At 41.5% G+C, this 17,259-nt stretch overlaps 2 protein-coding genes across 2 annotated transcripts; both read left to right on the plus strand.

Annotated features, from left to right (window-relative positions):
- Nucleotides 1-3,593: 3,593 nt before the first annotated feature.
- On the plus strand, nt 3,594-5,206 carry gdf2 (growth differentiation factor 2). The gene is made up of 2 exons (XM_010865178.3): nt 3,594-3,942; nt 4,172-5,206. Exons 1-2 carry the CDS (start codon nt 3,594-3,596, stop codon nt 5,065-5,067), a joined length of 1,245 nt encoding a protein of 414 aa, XP_010863480.1. The 3' UTR covers nt 5,068-5,206.
- Nucleotides 5,207-8,427: 3,221 nt separating this feature from the next.
- Nucleotides 8,428-16,190, plus strand: rbp3 (retinol binding protein 3). Its single transcript, XM_034292390.1, has 5 exons — nt 8,428-11,298; nt 12,822-14,046; nt 14,208-14,398; nt 14,562-14,704; nt 14,799-16,190. The coding sequence occupies exons 1-5, from the start codon at nt 8,528-8,530 to the stop codon at nt 15,125-15,127; spliced, it is 4,659 nt and encodes a 1,552-aa protein (XP_034148281.1). The 5' UTR covers nt 8,428-8,527; the 3' UTR covers nt 15,128-16,190.
- Nucleotides 16,191-17,259: the final 1,069 nt, after the last annotated feature.

A 17,259-nucleotide genomic window follows, 5' to 3' on the forward strand; every position in this document is an offset into this window, starting at 1 on the left:
AGCCTGATAGCATTATGGGCCAAAACCATATTTATTATCTCTGTCTCTCTTGTTCTTGCGTGAATATGGGCCCCCTTCCTCCTTGCCGTTCCCGACCCTCAATCCTATGTAGAGAATAATAAATTACATTTACTGTACAATGTCACAGGAAGGGGTATCACAAGTGCTGATATGGTGCATTCAATAAGCGACTGATTACTGTAACTGTAGACAGATCTTCTTTTACCTGTTTTCCTGTCGAAAAGTCCTTATGACAGATACCACTGTATATCTGCTAAGATTTGGTTGAACTCTCAGTCCAGCCTCCCTCAGCGCCAATCCGTGGTTCACAACATGGTCCACTAGTGTTGCACGAATGTCATTTGATAAGTTTGGTCCTCTTTGTGCACATTCTCCTCCTGATTCAAGTCTTCCTCGACCTCTGGCTCTTCCTCTACCTCCTGCTTTTCCTCAACCTCCTTCTCCTCATCTGTGTACTCCTCCTCTCACCCTCACTCTTCTTCTGACTCCTTCCATGTTGGTTGAAGGCAGGTGAACCTACCTGCTGCATTTTTATAGTGCTTAAACCTGATTGGTGTGTCTACAATTTAGCAATCATGTGTTTGTGCACCTGATGGCCGTCTTTAACAGATTGGCTCATAGGTGTGGTAATTTGACAGTCAGTGCTTTGGAATTGTGTCTGATGTATACAAGTGTGTTTTGTGTTTTGCAAATCACTGTGTTGTAATGTTTTGCAAATAGTGTGAAGCTGACAATGTGCTTACAGTTGCAAATCTAGCCTTGTGTTTTGCTCCTTGAGTGTAAGGTTTTGCTAATTGTGGGAAAAGTTTAATTTTAGTGTGTAAGCAATCGTAAAAAACTGTAAAAACCCTGGTTTTCTTATTGGCTAAACAAAATGTTGTGACAAAAATCTCCCAACAGATGGCAATATAGAGAAATACACAAATCTGAACATCAGGATTCTGTTGTCCTGATACAACTTTTAGAAGATCAGAATGTGACAATCCAATTATAAAAAAAAAAAAAAGTATCTTAACACCACAGCCTTGGCTGAAAACTCTGAACAACACAACCTAAAACATTTGAAAAATATAAATGAAATAAAGTAATGCACTCTTGAGCTCCTCAATCGGAAAAAAAACCTGTAATGACAAAGAAGACCTCTACAGAGCAAAAAAAGTAAAACTATCCAACAGATCAGAAACACTCTCAAGGAGGTGAGAGTGTTTTTATGGTAGGTAGCCACTACCATAAAAACTACAGCTGCATTACATGCAAACAACTAGTAAGCCTCAAAAACAGATTACTGGCCTTTAAAAAGATACCTGAAAGGTCCTGCAGAGTCCTGGTGGACAGATGCCACGAAACGATTGACATGAAAAAGCAGGGTGGAAAGTTTCTACCGAAAAGCCATCGGACTGCTAAACAGCTGACGACCTACACAGACTCTGTTCAACTGGTCACACATGAACTCACACACATCCTCAGTCAACCAACCAAACAGGCATGCTTCTTTAATTTAAGTATGCACAGTTGTGCTCATAAGTTTGCATACCCTGGCAGAAATTGTGAAATTATGGCATTGATTTTGAAAATATGACTGAACATTTTATTTTAGGAAAGTGATCATATGAAGCCATTTATTATCAAATTGTTGTTTGGCTCCTTTTTAAATCATGAAAACAGAAATCACCCAAATGGCCCTGATCAAAAGTGTACATACCCTTGAATGTTTGGCCTTGTTACAGACACACAAAGTGACACACAGGGGAAAATTGCATTTTAAGGTGAATTTCCCACACCTGTATCTTTTTAAATTGCAATTAGTGTCTGTGTATAAATTGTCAATGATTGTATGGTTACTTTGGAGTGACAAGACCAACATAGAGCTTTATGGTCACAATCTATGTTTGGAGAGGGGTCAACAAGGCCTATAGAGAACAGAATACCATCCCCACTGTGAAGCATGGTGGTGGCTCAATGATGTTTTGGGAGTGTGTGAGCACTAAAGGCACGGGGAATCTTGTGAAAATGTATGACAAGATGAATGCAGCATGTTATCAGAAAATACTGGCAGACAATTTGCATTCTTCTGCACGAAAGCTGCGCATGAGACACTCTTGGAATTTCCAGCATGACAATGATCATAAGCATAAGGCCAAGTTGACCCTCCAGTGGTTACAGCAGAAAAAGGTGAAGGTTCTGGAGTGGCCATCACAGTCTCCTGACCTTAATATCATCAAGCCACTCTGGGGAGATCTCAAACGTGCGGTTCATGCAAGATGAACAAAGACTTTGCATGACCTGGAGGCATTTTGCCAAGACGAATGGGTAGCTATACCAACCTGCCTAATAGACAACTATTACAAAGACTGCACGCTGTCATTGATGCTAAAGGGGGCAATACACAGTATTAAGAACTAAGAGTATGCAGACTTTTTTCTTTGTTGCCATGTTTTGTTTTATGATTGTGCCATTCTGTTATGACCTACAGTTGACCTACAAAGAAAAGACGTGTTTTGCCTGTTCACTCATGTTTTCTTTACAAATGGTACATATATTGTCAATTCTCCAAGGGTAAGCAAATTTTTGAGCACAACTGTATATTTTAAGATTACTGGCAATTCCATGTCTTTCTCCTACTATAATCATTATTACATCACTGATGCTATCATTGTTAATTTTACCTATTATTTTGCACTGTCAAGTACCTGCAAGTAAGAACTTTGTTGTGCAGCTTTGCAGTTGATGGATATGACTATCAAAACTTGATCTGACCAGAAAACAAAAGTTTGCTTGATCAAATCCCCGTCTGCATGATTGTTCTGTCCTTGGGCAGGCTTTCCGTTCATGATCAAGGCAACTAACTCTGTGGAGCCATGGTAGAGTCATAATCCTCTTGACTCCATGAACATACGTATGTACGTGTCCCAACTGGGGACCAAGGTTCAATACCTGCCTCCTCCTTTCACTTCTGTGTCTCAACTTCATCTCTACCCCTCATTTTCCTGTTATCAATATAAGCCTTAATGTAATTTTAATGTAATTTTAATGACAGTTAACTCCAATTGCTTTATGTGATTAAAATGAGTATTTAAATATGTATTTAAACATATATTTAAACTATCTTATAACTGTATGTATTTGATGTCATTTTAAATACATCTGGATTGTAATATTAAACACATTCTTTCAGAATACTAGTTTCCAAATACTTCCTAAAATGTTGATATCCGTTGGCCACTGCTTTGACCTACAAGTGGGAAGAATTTGGTAATGTGTTAGTCAGTAGCTTCGCAATTTCCAGCGCCTCTTCATTATCGCAGTGTTTACAGAATCTTCATTAACTGCAAGCCCCCTAATGATAACAAAGCCTAAAAGAAGACATCAATGGTCAAGATAAGAATGGCCATGCTACTATTTTGGTTAACAAGAGGCTACTGTTTACTCTAGAGCATGGGAGCGGACCCCAAGACTATAGACCCAGCATGGAAAAATCTCAATTTCAACAGATTGTCGCCGAAAGTCTCCTTTAGATACATAGTTGGACCGAGAAGGTAAAGCGTGTTGATTTGGAAGGATCTGATCTAAAGATGCAATGCTCAAGGTGTTTCCTCTTCCAGATGTGTCTATGTTTGCTGGTGTCCATAGGGTCCTGTAGATGCAAGCCACTGAATGATGTCCTCCAAAGTGAAGATCCTGAGGACGTTTTTGAGACTTCTGAGAAAGACCTGTTCGAAGACGAGGACATGGACTTCAGATTGCAGAGCTTTCTGGGAAACATGAAAGAAGAGTTTCTGAAGAAACTCAACTTATCCGATGTCCCACAAGAGCACAGCAAGATATTCCCACCGCCGTTCATGATTGACCTGTACAACAAATATGCCTCCGACCAGTCCGCAATGCCTCGTTCTGATGTAATTCGCAGCTTCACTATTCAAGGTTTGTACATAGGCAAGTCAAACAGAATTGCTAGGAGCAAGACTGTTGTTACAGGTTTTTACACCATTATTAAAAGACCGTTATTACACTATTTACTGTACACACAGAAATACAGCATTACATTATTGCTTTGTGCTTATGTTAAGTGGTAGTGCTTCTAAAGCAATTAATACAAATAAGTGATATCAAATATAGAACTACAGATGTTTTTTTTTACCTACTTTCGCAGATGTCAGACACTCTGAGAAAAATGGCACCAAGTCAAAACACAGAATGCTGTTCAATGTAACTGTCCCAAATCACGAAGAGGTCACCATGGCGGAACTCAGGCTGTTCACCCTGTTGGATAATGGGACAACCTCAGCTTCTACCCATGGGATTGGGGCTTCCATAAAGGTCTACGAAGTGGAGCATAAAGGACAAAAGGCCACATTCCAACTTGTGGATGGTAAAGAGGTCATTGGGACCCATCACACATGGGAAGCCTTTGATGTGACGAATGCCATCCAGAGATGGGTCAAATCTGGCTGTTGGGTCAGTGAGTTTGAAGTGGTGGTCGACCAGTGGGACTGTGGGCCTTTCAAAGGCGGAGGTTTGGACGTGAGCGTGGGTGTGGGGGACAACACATCAGCTGCTTTGATTGTATTCTCTGACGACTTGGGAAGCAGAAAGAGAGAGGCCAAGAAGGAGCTTAGGGAGATGATAGTTCATGAGGAAGAGACTGTCTTCTCAGGAAGTGCATGGCAAGGGACCGACTACAATGAGATTCCCGTGGACTTACACCCCAGACGGAAGAGGCAGGCTGACACTAACTACTGCAGACGGACCTCCATGCGGGTCAACTTCAAAGATATCGGCTGGGACAAGTGGATCGTAGCGCCCCCTGAGTATGATGCCTTTGAGTGTAGGGGTGTTTGCTACTACCCACTGACCAACGACATGACCCCCTCCAAACATGCTCTCATCCAAACCCTAGTCAATCTCAAGAACCCCAAAAAAGCAAACATGGCATGTTGTGTTCCCACAAAATTGGACCCCATCACAGTCATGTACCAGGAGAATGGTGTCATCACAGTAAGACAGGTGTATGAGGAAATGAAGGTGGTGGCGTGTGGATGTAGGTAATGAGAGGTAACCACAGTGGTGTTTCCTCAGAGCAGTACGTCGTTTTTTTTTGGGTGTGTGGGTTGGTCAAAAATTGGGGACAGTGGGGAACTTATTTTGGGGTTTCGGGAAGATCTGTGTGCTTTTTTGGGAGGGCAAAGCGGAGGGCAGTGTGATTTCTTTAAGGGGATAACAGTGGTTTTGCAGGTTTTCTTTAATTTAATTAATTCCATCTATCCCTGCCTGGTTTTATGGTACTTCCCGATAATGGAGCAGTGTTTGAAAAATCTGAGCTGCGTTGAATAGCCTACATTTTTATGAATGTCCAGGTAGAAATATGTAGAAGAAACATACCGTTCTAACAAGTAGAACAGGAATCATGTCTGCTTTATTCTTGGAACGTATTGCAACATTTTTAAACATCATGCTACTTTTAAGCATGATTTTGCCATCTTAAAGGTACTGTAGCTACCTTTGATTTTGCCATCTTAAAGGTACTGTAGCTAACATTTATTTTTCAACAATCTTTTGTTGAAATTTGTCTACATTGCACCACTGCAATATGACCTGTATACAAATTATTAGACAGTGTCCATATGATAATAATACACTAACTTTGGATAACATTTGTTAAGTTCAGTTCAGCTAGCTAGTAACTTGATAACCATTTCTTGTTAGCTGGCAAACTAAATAGATCTTTCTTATCCACTTTCTATGTTCTGGGAGATTTCCCAAGGTAAAGGCCCCTGCATATCTAAACGTACAGTAGCCACCAAAACTATTTGGGATGGGGGAAAGTATCTAAACCAAATGATATCCTCCCACTTGCTATCTACTTTTTCATGACTATAACAATAAATAGTTTTATGCTTGGTAAAGTTACGTTATTTTTGAAGACATGGCCGTAAGTGGTTTAACTGTGCGGCTCATTGAGCTTATTGCCAGTTTAGCCTATTTATGCGACTGGCTGCAACATGTTGAGGTTTCTTTCTCTTTCTACTTTATGTTTTGAATGAACAGATTTCTATGCATATCTGTTTGGGTTGGAAACATGGGTTTATTTTCAATTTAAATCTGTAAATAACTATACTCCACCTACAACTTAAAAAGTTGTCAAAAAAAGGGGTTGTGTGTGTTACAGAGCAGAAGCTCAGTGGTTCGTGCCCTGTTTGGCCAGGCAGATTGTCAGTGGAGAAAGCTATTCTGTTAGCATTACCACACTGACATCAGTTTCATGAGATTAACATTTTTACAGTAATGATTTTTAGAAGGGAGAGTGTTTTTTGAAATCCAGCCATGAGACTTTTTTTTATTGTTACCTAGTTTGACCAGCCCCTCTTCCCAAATAAATAACAAACGGTCCTTAACCCTTACTGTAAATCTGTAAATTTCTCTTATAAGATGCATTTCAATTATTTTATTTAGTGTGCTCAGCAAACACACAGACAGTATAGAATAACAATAAATCCTATAATACAATATTAATGCATTTTTATGACCATTCTCATTGTGATAGTGATTTTAGACAATAAAAGACATCATGAATTTGCATTTATTATGAAGTCTATGCATGAATTGTTTGATATCACCAACCAAATGATAATGACTATACCTAAAATGTTTGTAAATAGTTTTGTTTATTTATCATTTGGCTATGAGGCCTATCTTGCTTTACATGTATAATGGTATTATTCGATTTTGAAAGTATTTTTTTAATAACAGGGCATTTCTTATTATGACTTTAAATTATTGCTTTGAATGAAGGAGTGTTCTCATTAGTTTTACATCTGTCACAAACTGTGGATTAGAAGTAAAGGTTGCTGTATAACATAATTGTATTTCTGTATGACAGACTACTGTTTGAATTTTTTATGTGAATTCATTAAGTTCAACTTTGGGAACAAAGTTCTTCTTTCAATAATGTGAAAAGGGCACACACTACAGGTGGACAATTAGTACTTCTGTTTATTGGTGGGATGGTACTAGGGTTGGCAACATATTATTACAACGTGAGACTATCATTGTGTATTCATTTGAATGTACAAGATTTATCCATGAAGTAAAGAATGGATTTCATCATTTTCTTTCTACATTGCTTATAAAGTAATTATTTTCCTTTGGCTATCTTTGTAAAGTTTCAGTTCAGATGCGGCAGTGCACGAACATTAATATTAAGCTCAGGTTGATCACAACATATTAAAACCATGTGATGTATAACAAATACCACCACAAACCTTACTTCAGCTGTGTAGTACCATACTTTAATCAATACACATCCATGTACTCTAGTCATAGTTGACAGTTCCCTGCTGATTGAAGAAAATATTTGTCAGGTGATTAAAAGCACAGACGTTGAAACATCACGGCTTTACAGCAAAAACAAATATAATCCAGTTTCAATATATCATCTTTGCATTAAATTAGGAAGTGACATCAGATATTGTCCTAATTAAGAGAGACAGCGATTGCCTGAATGAGTTCCTCCCACTGATTACCTGTGTCCATATTAGCGCCAAGCATGCCTTCCCAAATGATGCGTTTGAACACTGGAAGTGGAGTCTTAAAATAAGACTCCAGGCCGTGATTGGTCATGAGGAATCGCCAGACGGGCTTATGTAAGAATGTATTAGAAGTTAAGGCGAGATTAACGGTACACACCATGCTAAAGCATTAGACGGTATGTACTTGCATAATTCTGGGATGTAAAAATAACCAGTGTTGAAAGAATTTTAGAAAAAGGTTTGAAATAGTTACCATGAAACTTCAGTTTTTAACTCACTCAACACTTAATTGCGTTCGACATAGATACATGAACACAGTGGACATGCCACGAAAGCAACTGAAAATCTGTACAGTGTGTCAACATGCAATGTAAATGGTAAGCATATACTTATATTGAACAGTTCACCTTAAAATCATAATCAATGCTGCCGAATCGTGCTAAAGGCAGGTTACCACCGGTACACAAACGGTGTAATCCTTTCATCTGTTCGCCCCAGACGTGACCTCACAAAGTCCCTGAACCTTGTTTATATCTGGCCGTACCAAAATCCCTTCAGAAGTGATTATACATTTCACATGGGATTGTATATTATTCAACTCTTTTCCCTCTGTAATGTGATTTTGTGATTTTTTATAAAACAAGCACATTTATAAGTACATAAGTATAATGTGGTATTTCATATCAGCTTAATAACAAATAAAAAGATGTATGTAGTGCATTATAATACCGCCTATGTAAGACCCTATCATGTAACATCTTTCCAAGTAACATCTCCAATTCCCAATTTTTGGTATTGTATTATTGTGTGGCGGATGCACTTTAGATAATAATGGGATTAAGGGTTTATTGGGAACAAAAGCTTCTTATGTCATCGTTGTTGTCGACAGTGAAAACAGCCTCCTAACAAAGGACTGTCCCTCCGAATGAATGGACCAAAAAGCAGGATAACGCAAATAACAATTTACAATTTCTGCAATAATGGCAAGTGGTCGGACCTCACCAGTGCTCCTAGTGCTTTTTTGCCATGTTCTTTCCATTGGCTCTTCCTTCCAACCAGCTCTGGTACTGGATATGGCGAAAATTCTACTTGACAACTACTGCTTCCCTGAGAATCTGGTCGGTATGCAAGAGGCCATTCAGCAAGCCATCAACAGTGGAGAAATCCTGAAAATATCTGACCGCAAGACCCTGGCTTCTGTGCTGACAGTTGGCGTGCAGAGTGCACTCAATGACCCTCGGCTGATTGTGTCCTTTGAGCCAAATTTTGTTCCAATAATGCCGCCCACCCTCCCATCCCTCCCCATGGAACAGCTCATCCGTCTGGTCAGGAACTCTGTGAAGCTGGAAGTCCTTGAGAACAACGTGGGCTACCTGAGGATCGACCGGATCATAGGGGAGGAGACTGCTAACAAGCTCGGCCCGCTGCTCCGGGACAACGTCTGGAACAAGGTCGCCCAGACCTCCTCATTAATCTTTGATCTGCGCTACAACACAGCTGGGGAACTGTCCGGAGTCCCTTTCATCATCTCATACTTCTCCGACCCAGAACCTCTCATTCACATTGACACTGTGTTTGATCGACCCTCTAACACCACTAAGGAGCTATGGACGGTGTCATCTATCATCGGAGAGAGGTACGGGAAACAAAAAGACCTCATCATATTAACCAGTAAGCGTACTTTGGGAGCAGCTGAGGCAGTAGCCTATACTCTAAAAAATTTGAAGAGGGCTATCATTGTTGGGGAGAGGTCCGCTGGGGGCTCAGTGAAAGTGCAGAAGATTAGAATAGAGGATTCTGGTTTCTACATCACAGTTCCAGTGGCCAGGTCAGTGAACCCAATAACAGGCCAAAGCTGGGAAGTGAGTGGGGTATCTCCCTCTGTAATTATCAATGCTAAAGAGGCTGTTGCCAGTGCCAAAAATCTACTGGCTATCAGGAGTTCAATTCCAAAGGCTGTCCAGAGTGTCTCTGAAATTATCAGGCAGTATTACTCATTCACAGACCGAGTACCCGCTCTCCTTCAACATCTGGAATCCACTGATTTCTTCTCTGTTATTTCAGAGGAGGACCTGGCAAATAAACTCAACAATGAACTGCAGTCTGTGGCAGAAGACCCTCGTCTGATGATCAAACTGTCCCAAGATCACCCAGTTATTATTGAGGAAGACTTTGCACCTGAGAGTATACCAGATGATACAATATTTCTTAGCAACCTGGTGGATACAGTCTTCAAAGTACGCATTCTAGCTGAAAACACAGGTTATCTTCGCTTTGACAAGTTTGGAGATGTGTCTGTAATGACCAAATTAGAAGAGCTGATTGCCCAAAAAATCTGGGAGCCCCTCAAAAACACAGAAAACCTTATCATCGATCTGCGATACAACACAGGCGGTTCCTCAGCTTCCCTGGCCATTCTGCTCTCTTTCCTCCAGGACCCTTCACAACAGCTCCACTTTTTCACCATATACGACAGGATCCAAAACACCACCACTGAGTTCAATAGTCTTTCCGGGCTCCCAGGCCCACCCTATGGGTCTAAACGGGGGGTGTACATCCTGACTAGTTACTTCACTGCAAGTTCTGGGGAGGAATTTGCTTATCTCATGCAGACACTACACCGTGGCACCCTCATTGGAGAAATCACATCTGGGACCCTGATGCACTCCAAGTCCATCCAGGTGGAAGACACAGACATTGTCGTCACTGTCCCTTTCATAAACTTCATAGACAATAATGGGGAGTGTTGGCTAGGTGGAGGCGTGGTCCCAGATGCCATAGTGCTTGCTGAGGAGGCTGTGGATCATGCCCATGAGATTATAGAGTTTCATAGAGAGGTTCACTCACTTGTAAAGGAGACGGGGGAGCTCCTGGAAGTACACTACGCAATCCCTGAGGTGGCCAACAAAGTCAGCAGAGTGTTGCTTGCCAAATGGGCCGAGGGACTGTATCGATCGGTGGTCGACTATGAGTCTTTAGCATCCCAACTGACGGCTGACCTCCAGGAAACGTCCGGTGACCATCGGTTGCACATATTTTACTGTGACGTTGAGCCTGAGTCTCTACATGAGATGCCCAAAATTCCAACAAACGAGGAAGTGGATTACATCATTGACGCTCTGTTCAAGCTCGAGGTGATGCCCGGCAATGTGGGCTACCTGAGGTTCGACATGATGGCTGACATAGAAGTGATGAGAGCCATCAGCCCTCAGCTGATCAAACTGGTGTGGAGCAAGCTGGTGAACACGGACACAATGATTATCGACATGAGATACAACACAGGTGGTTATTCCACTGCTATACCACTTTTCTGCACCTACTTCTTCGACGCCAAGCCCCTGAGGCACCTCTACACCGTCTTCGACCGCTCCACCAGCACCATGACTGAGGTCATGACCTTACCCGAGATACAGGGCGAGAGGTATGGCACCACCAAGGATGTCTATATCCTCACTAGTCACATGACAGGGTCAGCTGCCGAGGCGTTCACACGGACCATGAAGGATCTGAACAGGGCCACGGTGATCGGAGAGCCAACCATTGGAGGGTCACTCTCCAGTGGCACCTACCAGATGGGGAAAAGTATCCTGTATGCCTCTATACCCAACCAAGTGGTCCTGAGTGCTGTTACTGGCAAGGTGTGGAGTGTCTCAGGGGTTGAGCCACACGTTGCTGTTCAGGCCAATGAGGCTCTGGGGGTTTCCCAGAGAATCATTTCAGCCAGGCTTTTAAAGAGGGATCAAGAAAAATAGCAATTGCACTGTTGTATCTCCTTGGTGTTATATCTGTGTGTCCTGTATTTGTGAATTATGATTTATTTCTGTAAAATGTCTAACAAAGAATCGATTAAAAAAAAGAATATATCTGTGGTGAAATATAACTACTTAAAAGCTTGTTAAAACAAAAAGAATAAGGTATTCAGAGAACAAGACAACACTTTTAGCAATCTTAGGAAGTATTTTAAAAGTAAATAGCACATTAATTCTTTGAGCCTATATTAAAGCTTTATTTTGCACATGCATGAAACACTCACATACACAGATCCCAGACTGGGACGTAATGAGTTGCCTTTGATAAATTTAATCTACACATTTGTGTGTGATTGTTTATTAGGTATTTGATTTAAAAAATAAATGCTCTTGTTAATATTCCATGAATATCAATACGTATTTATTATTGTTTTCGATGTAACTCATCAAGACACCATTGTGTTGGCCTATATATGTTTACTGTGAGGAGAGAGAGCTCGTATTTCCTTTGATTGGAGCCTGATATCATCATCCTTTGTACTTCGTCGTGTTGTAAACGAGACATAATCTTGTCCTCATGTAGAAGCCTTCAGGCGGTCAGTAGAGGGAGCATTTTCCTTACAAACCTTTTCTGACCTACGTTATTTTTCCCTACTGGGTAAAAGCATCACTTATTGTGAACAGTGACCAAACAGACACCATACAGTTTTATATGAAGAAACTCCCATTTACAAATGTACGCTGGTAGTATGATTATAGGGAAAATGCAGTGGCTTGCTGAATATTATAAATTCTAATAAACACTTCTTGAATAAAACTGTTGACTAAACCAGTGAGTCCTTATTACCAATTGAGAGCTCTATGCGATGTTTACAGAGTTACATGTTTAGGGTCAGCCAACTGGACATGAAGACACATAAGCATAATGCTTGGTGAGATGAGCTGACAGAGCACAATGTGTATCATTTGTTCAGAAATTTTCAGATTATTTGTAAGGTTTTAGTTATCAGCTTTGGTATCGTATGTATCTAATGTCAAAGTGCATACACTTACAGGACATTTTTAATTTAACTAACCAACAGAAGGCCAAAATTTAAGTTTGAAAATAAATAATGATAGCCTTTTGCAAATAATATATATATAGTACCACTGATCTTAAGTCTTATTCGCAAATGTATAACAAATACATACATATATACATATATATATATATATATATATATATATATATATGTAAACAATCTCAGCTGACTTTTTTGTCTAGTGAAACATTACATCACAGGCATTGAAGCAAACATAAAATGAAACAAAACATAAAACAGCAAAATAAAATCTATATCTTAGGCAACATGTTGCAACTACATTATTAGCTTGTTATTCCCTTGCCAAAGCACTCAAGGTAATACGATTAAAGGTTTATTGTGAGGAAAATCCTCTTATGTATGTGTTAACAGAAACCTTTCAGGAGAAACAGTCTAATTTGACCAAGGACCTCTTTGCGGACAGACATCCAACCATAAAACAGCAACTACTGTGGTTTTACTGCGAACCAGAAACCCGCCAAGATGGCAAGGGCTCTCATCTTGTTTGTATCATTGCTGGTCCTTGGGAATGTTGTCGTCGACAGTGCTTTTGCTCCGGACCTGATTGTAGCCATGGCTAAAATTCTCCTGGACAACTACTGCTCCCCGGAGAAGCTGGCCGGCATGCAAGAGGCTATCGATGCAGCGAGCAGCAACACGGAGATTCTCAGCATTCCTGACCCGGAAACTTTAGCCTCAGTCCTAACCGGTGGGGTGCAGAGCACCATCAACGACCCCCGCCTAACTGTCTCCTATGATCCAAAATACGTCCCTGCGGCGCCACCTTCCCTGCCACCCCTGCCCCCAAACCAGCTCGTCGAAGTGCTTCAGAGCTCCATTAAGCTGGAGGTCCTGGAAGGTAACATCGGCTACCTGAGAATCGATCACATCATCGGCGACGAGTTGGCTGTCAAGATTGGCAACCTCCTCCTGGAGCTAGTCTGGAACAAAATCCTGCCCACGTCCGCGCTGATCTTTGACCTCCGCTACACAGGCAGTGGGGACCTGTCGGGCATCCCGTACATTGTGTCATATTTTACTGACGCCGAGCCTCTGATTCACATCGACAGTGTGTATGACCGTCCCTCTAACACCACCACCGAGCTGTGGTCCATGCCCACACTGCTTGGCCAGAGGTATGGAACCAAGAAGCCCCTCCTCATCCTGACCAGTGGAAACACCAAGGGTATAGCAGAGGATGTCGCCTACTGTCTGAAGAACCTCAAGAGGGCCACCATCGTTGGTGAGAAAACCGCAGGCGGGTCCGTTAAAATTGACAAGATCAAGATTGGGGATACAGACTTTTATGTCACAGTGCCCTCAGCCAAGTCCATCAACCCCATCACAAAGAAGTCCTGGGAGGTCACTGGCGTGACACCCAATGTTGAGGTTGATGCTGAAGATGCTTTGGCGGCTGCTGTTAAGATCGTGAACCTCCGCGCTGAGATCCCTGCCTTTCTTGCGGCAACTGGTGCTCTGGTGGCCAACAACTATGCCTTTGAGAATGTCGGCGCGGATGTGGCAGAGAAGCTGGCAGCAGCAAGCGATGACTACGCCTTCATCTCTTCCAAGGAGGAACTGGAGACTAAACTCTCTGCTGACCTCTTAAGACTGTCCGGAGACAAATGCCTGAAGACCACCCACAACATCCCAGCCCTGCCACCAATGGTAAAGGATGGTTGTCACATTTCAGATTAACATTTGCATTTTGCTACTGACAGCATGTATTTGCCTGCCCTGAAATAACACTCTCATGCATTTCAGTGTAAGTTTTAGACACATAACATTTGCACCATTTCTTTTTTTTTTCAACTTTATGTTGATTTCAGAACCCAACACCTGAGATGTTAATCGAGCTAATTAAGGTCTCCTTCCACACGGATGTGTTTGAGAACAACATCGGCTACTTGCGATTTGACATGTTTGGTGACTTCGAGGAGGTCCAGGCCATTGCCCAGATCATAGTGGAGCATGTGTGGAACAAAGTTGTTAACACAGACGCTCTGATTGTCGACCTCAGGTAGGACTTTCACAAGCCTAGAGAGGCAGCTCAAACTATGAACATAGCAGAGAGAATGTCTTACCATTTATTTGGGTAAATGAAAATGTTGGGCCGTAGCAACACTTTTATTTCTACGCATTCACCACTTATATCAAATATGTTTTTATGATTGTTTTTTCAGGAACAACGTGGGTGGTCCCACTACTGCCATAGCTGGGTTCTGCTCCTACTTCTTTGATGCAGACAAGCAGGTCCTGCTGGACAAACTGTATGACAGACCTTCTGGCACCATTAAGGAGCTATGGACTCTGCCTGAGCTCACTGGTGAAGTCCATCGATTTGGCAGAATACAATTGTGGGCTCTCAGTAGAAAATAACACTGCGAGTCACTGTGAATGACTTGTGCCTTCTCTCTCAGGTGTGAGATACGGCACCAAGAAGAGCCTCATCATCCTGATCAGTGGGGCCACGGCCGGCGCCGCCGAGGAGTTTGTCTACATCATGAAGAAGAATGGCCGCGCCATGATCATCGGCGAGACCAGCAACGGCGCCTGCCACCCCGCCGAGACCTTCCGCGTGGGGGAGAGTGATGCGTTCCTGAGCATCCCCACCACCCATTCTGACACAGCCCAGGGTCCAGTCTGGGAGGGGGCCGGGGTCACACCTCACATCCCCGTGCCAGCCGCGGCAGCTCTGGACACTGCCAAGGGCATCCTCAGCAAGCACTTCGCCGGCGCAAAGAAGTGAACCGGCTGACCGGGGGGCGTTGACGGGCGAAAGGGGCTGGGGGATCTTGCGTTCCCAGTCGAGTAAAGTACGTAGGGCACCGTTAAACGCACTTCGCTGACCCAGTCTGACCCAGCCCTTTCACCTAAGCCTGGTTTATGTAGCCTGTTGGTAGTGTTTCGCTAGAAAATGTGAGAGATTCTGAACAGGATTGTGGTTGTTTTTTTACTTATAGGCTTTACTTCTGGAAACTACCGTGATTGTAGAAGGATTTAAGAAAGTGCAAGTAATTGAGACGGTATATTGAAATGTGACTCGTGGCCTTGTGGCTATGACCAATGTCAAAACAACTTAGTTGTTTGCCTATCAAAATCAATGTGAATTGTGAATTGCGTAGGAACATTAAATTTCAAAAAGGTGCATTGAATCAAATGCTAAAAATGTATTAATGACATATCTGCATTTCTTTAAATATTGTAATATAATGTCAAGTGGCGGGTGGATCTTTACAAAAAAATTGTTCTGTCTGATGGGGAGCGCTCTTAAATATCATGCAGTGTCTTTTTGTTGTTTATGGGAGAAGGTTTTGTGTCCATATATATTGAGTTTCCATGTGAGGATTTGATCATTTTGGTTCTATCAATTCCAATGGGTGGGATACGATAAAGGCAATTGGAACATGTGTGTGTTTTCATAACAGAGGTTAGGACGGGAGCATGAAAACCAAGCATTGTTTTAAAATGATGTAACACCAAACACATTTTTGTCTCAAAATGGAACAACTACAAAGAATAGTGCATTTGTTCAGAAAATGGCAAACACACTAACAACAAAAAAAAATATGCAATCAATCCCAGACGTTGTTACTTAACTTTGAGTTACATCGTCTGGTTATAATCCATCCCAACAAGGAGTGTAGTCGATGGAATTGGATTTCTCTTTATTTCACTGGAACTATTCACTGCGATCAGTTTATACATTCCCAGAGCAATTATCAATGTATTAAATCTGTCAGTTTAAGGAACATCTATCCATTCTGGCTGCTTCCTTTAATTTGGCCTGTAATAAACAGATTTTATTGTCATTCTGTTGGTAGTGGTACAATGAATCCTTTGTCTCTTTCCAATCTACAATAGTTTTATTCAACCAGTGAGATGCATATCTGTTACATCCAGAAGATGGCAGTATAGCTGAGGTGTAACAGAATAAATAAGATTGCATGCTGAAATTTAGAACTAATATTCTACATACAACCTTGCAAGGTTATAAATTGCTACAGTACTTGTTTGATAGTATCTCATGAGGAAATGATAAACAGTCCGATCACATACTGTATTCACTAGCTTAAGTTTATAGTGTGTATGTGTGTGTGTGTGTGTGTGTGGGGGGGGGGGGGGGTTAGGTCTTACTGAACGAATGGGGACCAAATGTCCCAATGAGTATAGTAAAACCAGAAAAAATTGACCTCATTGGGACCTTTTGCCGGTCCCCGTGAGGCAAAAGTCAATTTCCGGCTCAGGGTTTAGGTTTAGGGTCAAACTTACAATTTATTTTATAGTTAGAATTGGGGTTTCTTTAAGGTCCAGGCGTTGTTGGTTAAGTTTAGGGTTAAGGTTAGGCATTACATCTTGGTAAAGTTTAGGCATTAATGTTACTTTATTGAGGTTAAGGTTAGGGTTAGGTTTAGGGTTAGATTAGGGTTAGGTTAAGGTTATGGTTAGGGTAAAGGTTAGGGTTAGGTTTAGGTTTAGGGTTAAGTTTAGGGCAAGGGAGCATGCAATTTCTATTGTACAAACTTGTATGTGTGTGTGTGTGTACGTGTACGTGTACGTGTGTGAAGACAAATTACTTGTGAGGACCACGTTGTGTTAGTTAAAAAAAATGCACACATTTCAAAAAACATGTTTTTGCTATGTCAATATTGGGTTCTGTTTGTACAGTAAGCTCTGGATTTTTCCACATTTGACTGTTTTACAACATGAAATCAAAATAGATTTAATTAGGAGATACAAAACAGTACATAACATCCATGTGAAAAATAACATCTGCAAATAGTTGTAAATTAATTTACACATTTGAAACAGGAAATATTTAATTGCTTAAGTGTTCACTTGGATATGATCAGTGGTCACATCACATCGTCACATCTTCTT

This window comes from Esox lucius, chromosome 5 (assembly GCF_011004845.1).
Source record: "Esox lucius isolate fEsoLuc1 chromosome 5, fEsoLuc1.pri, whole genome shotgun sequence".
Taxonomy (NCBI): domain Eukaryota; kingdom Metazoa; phylum Chordata; class Actinopteri; order Esociformes; family Esocidae; genus Esox; species Esox lucius.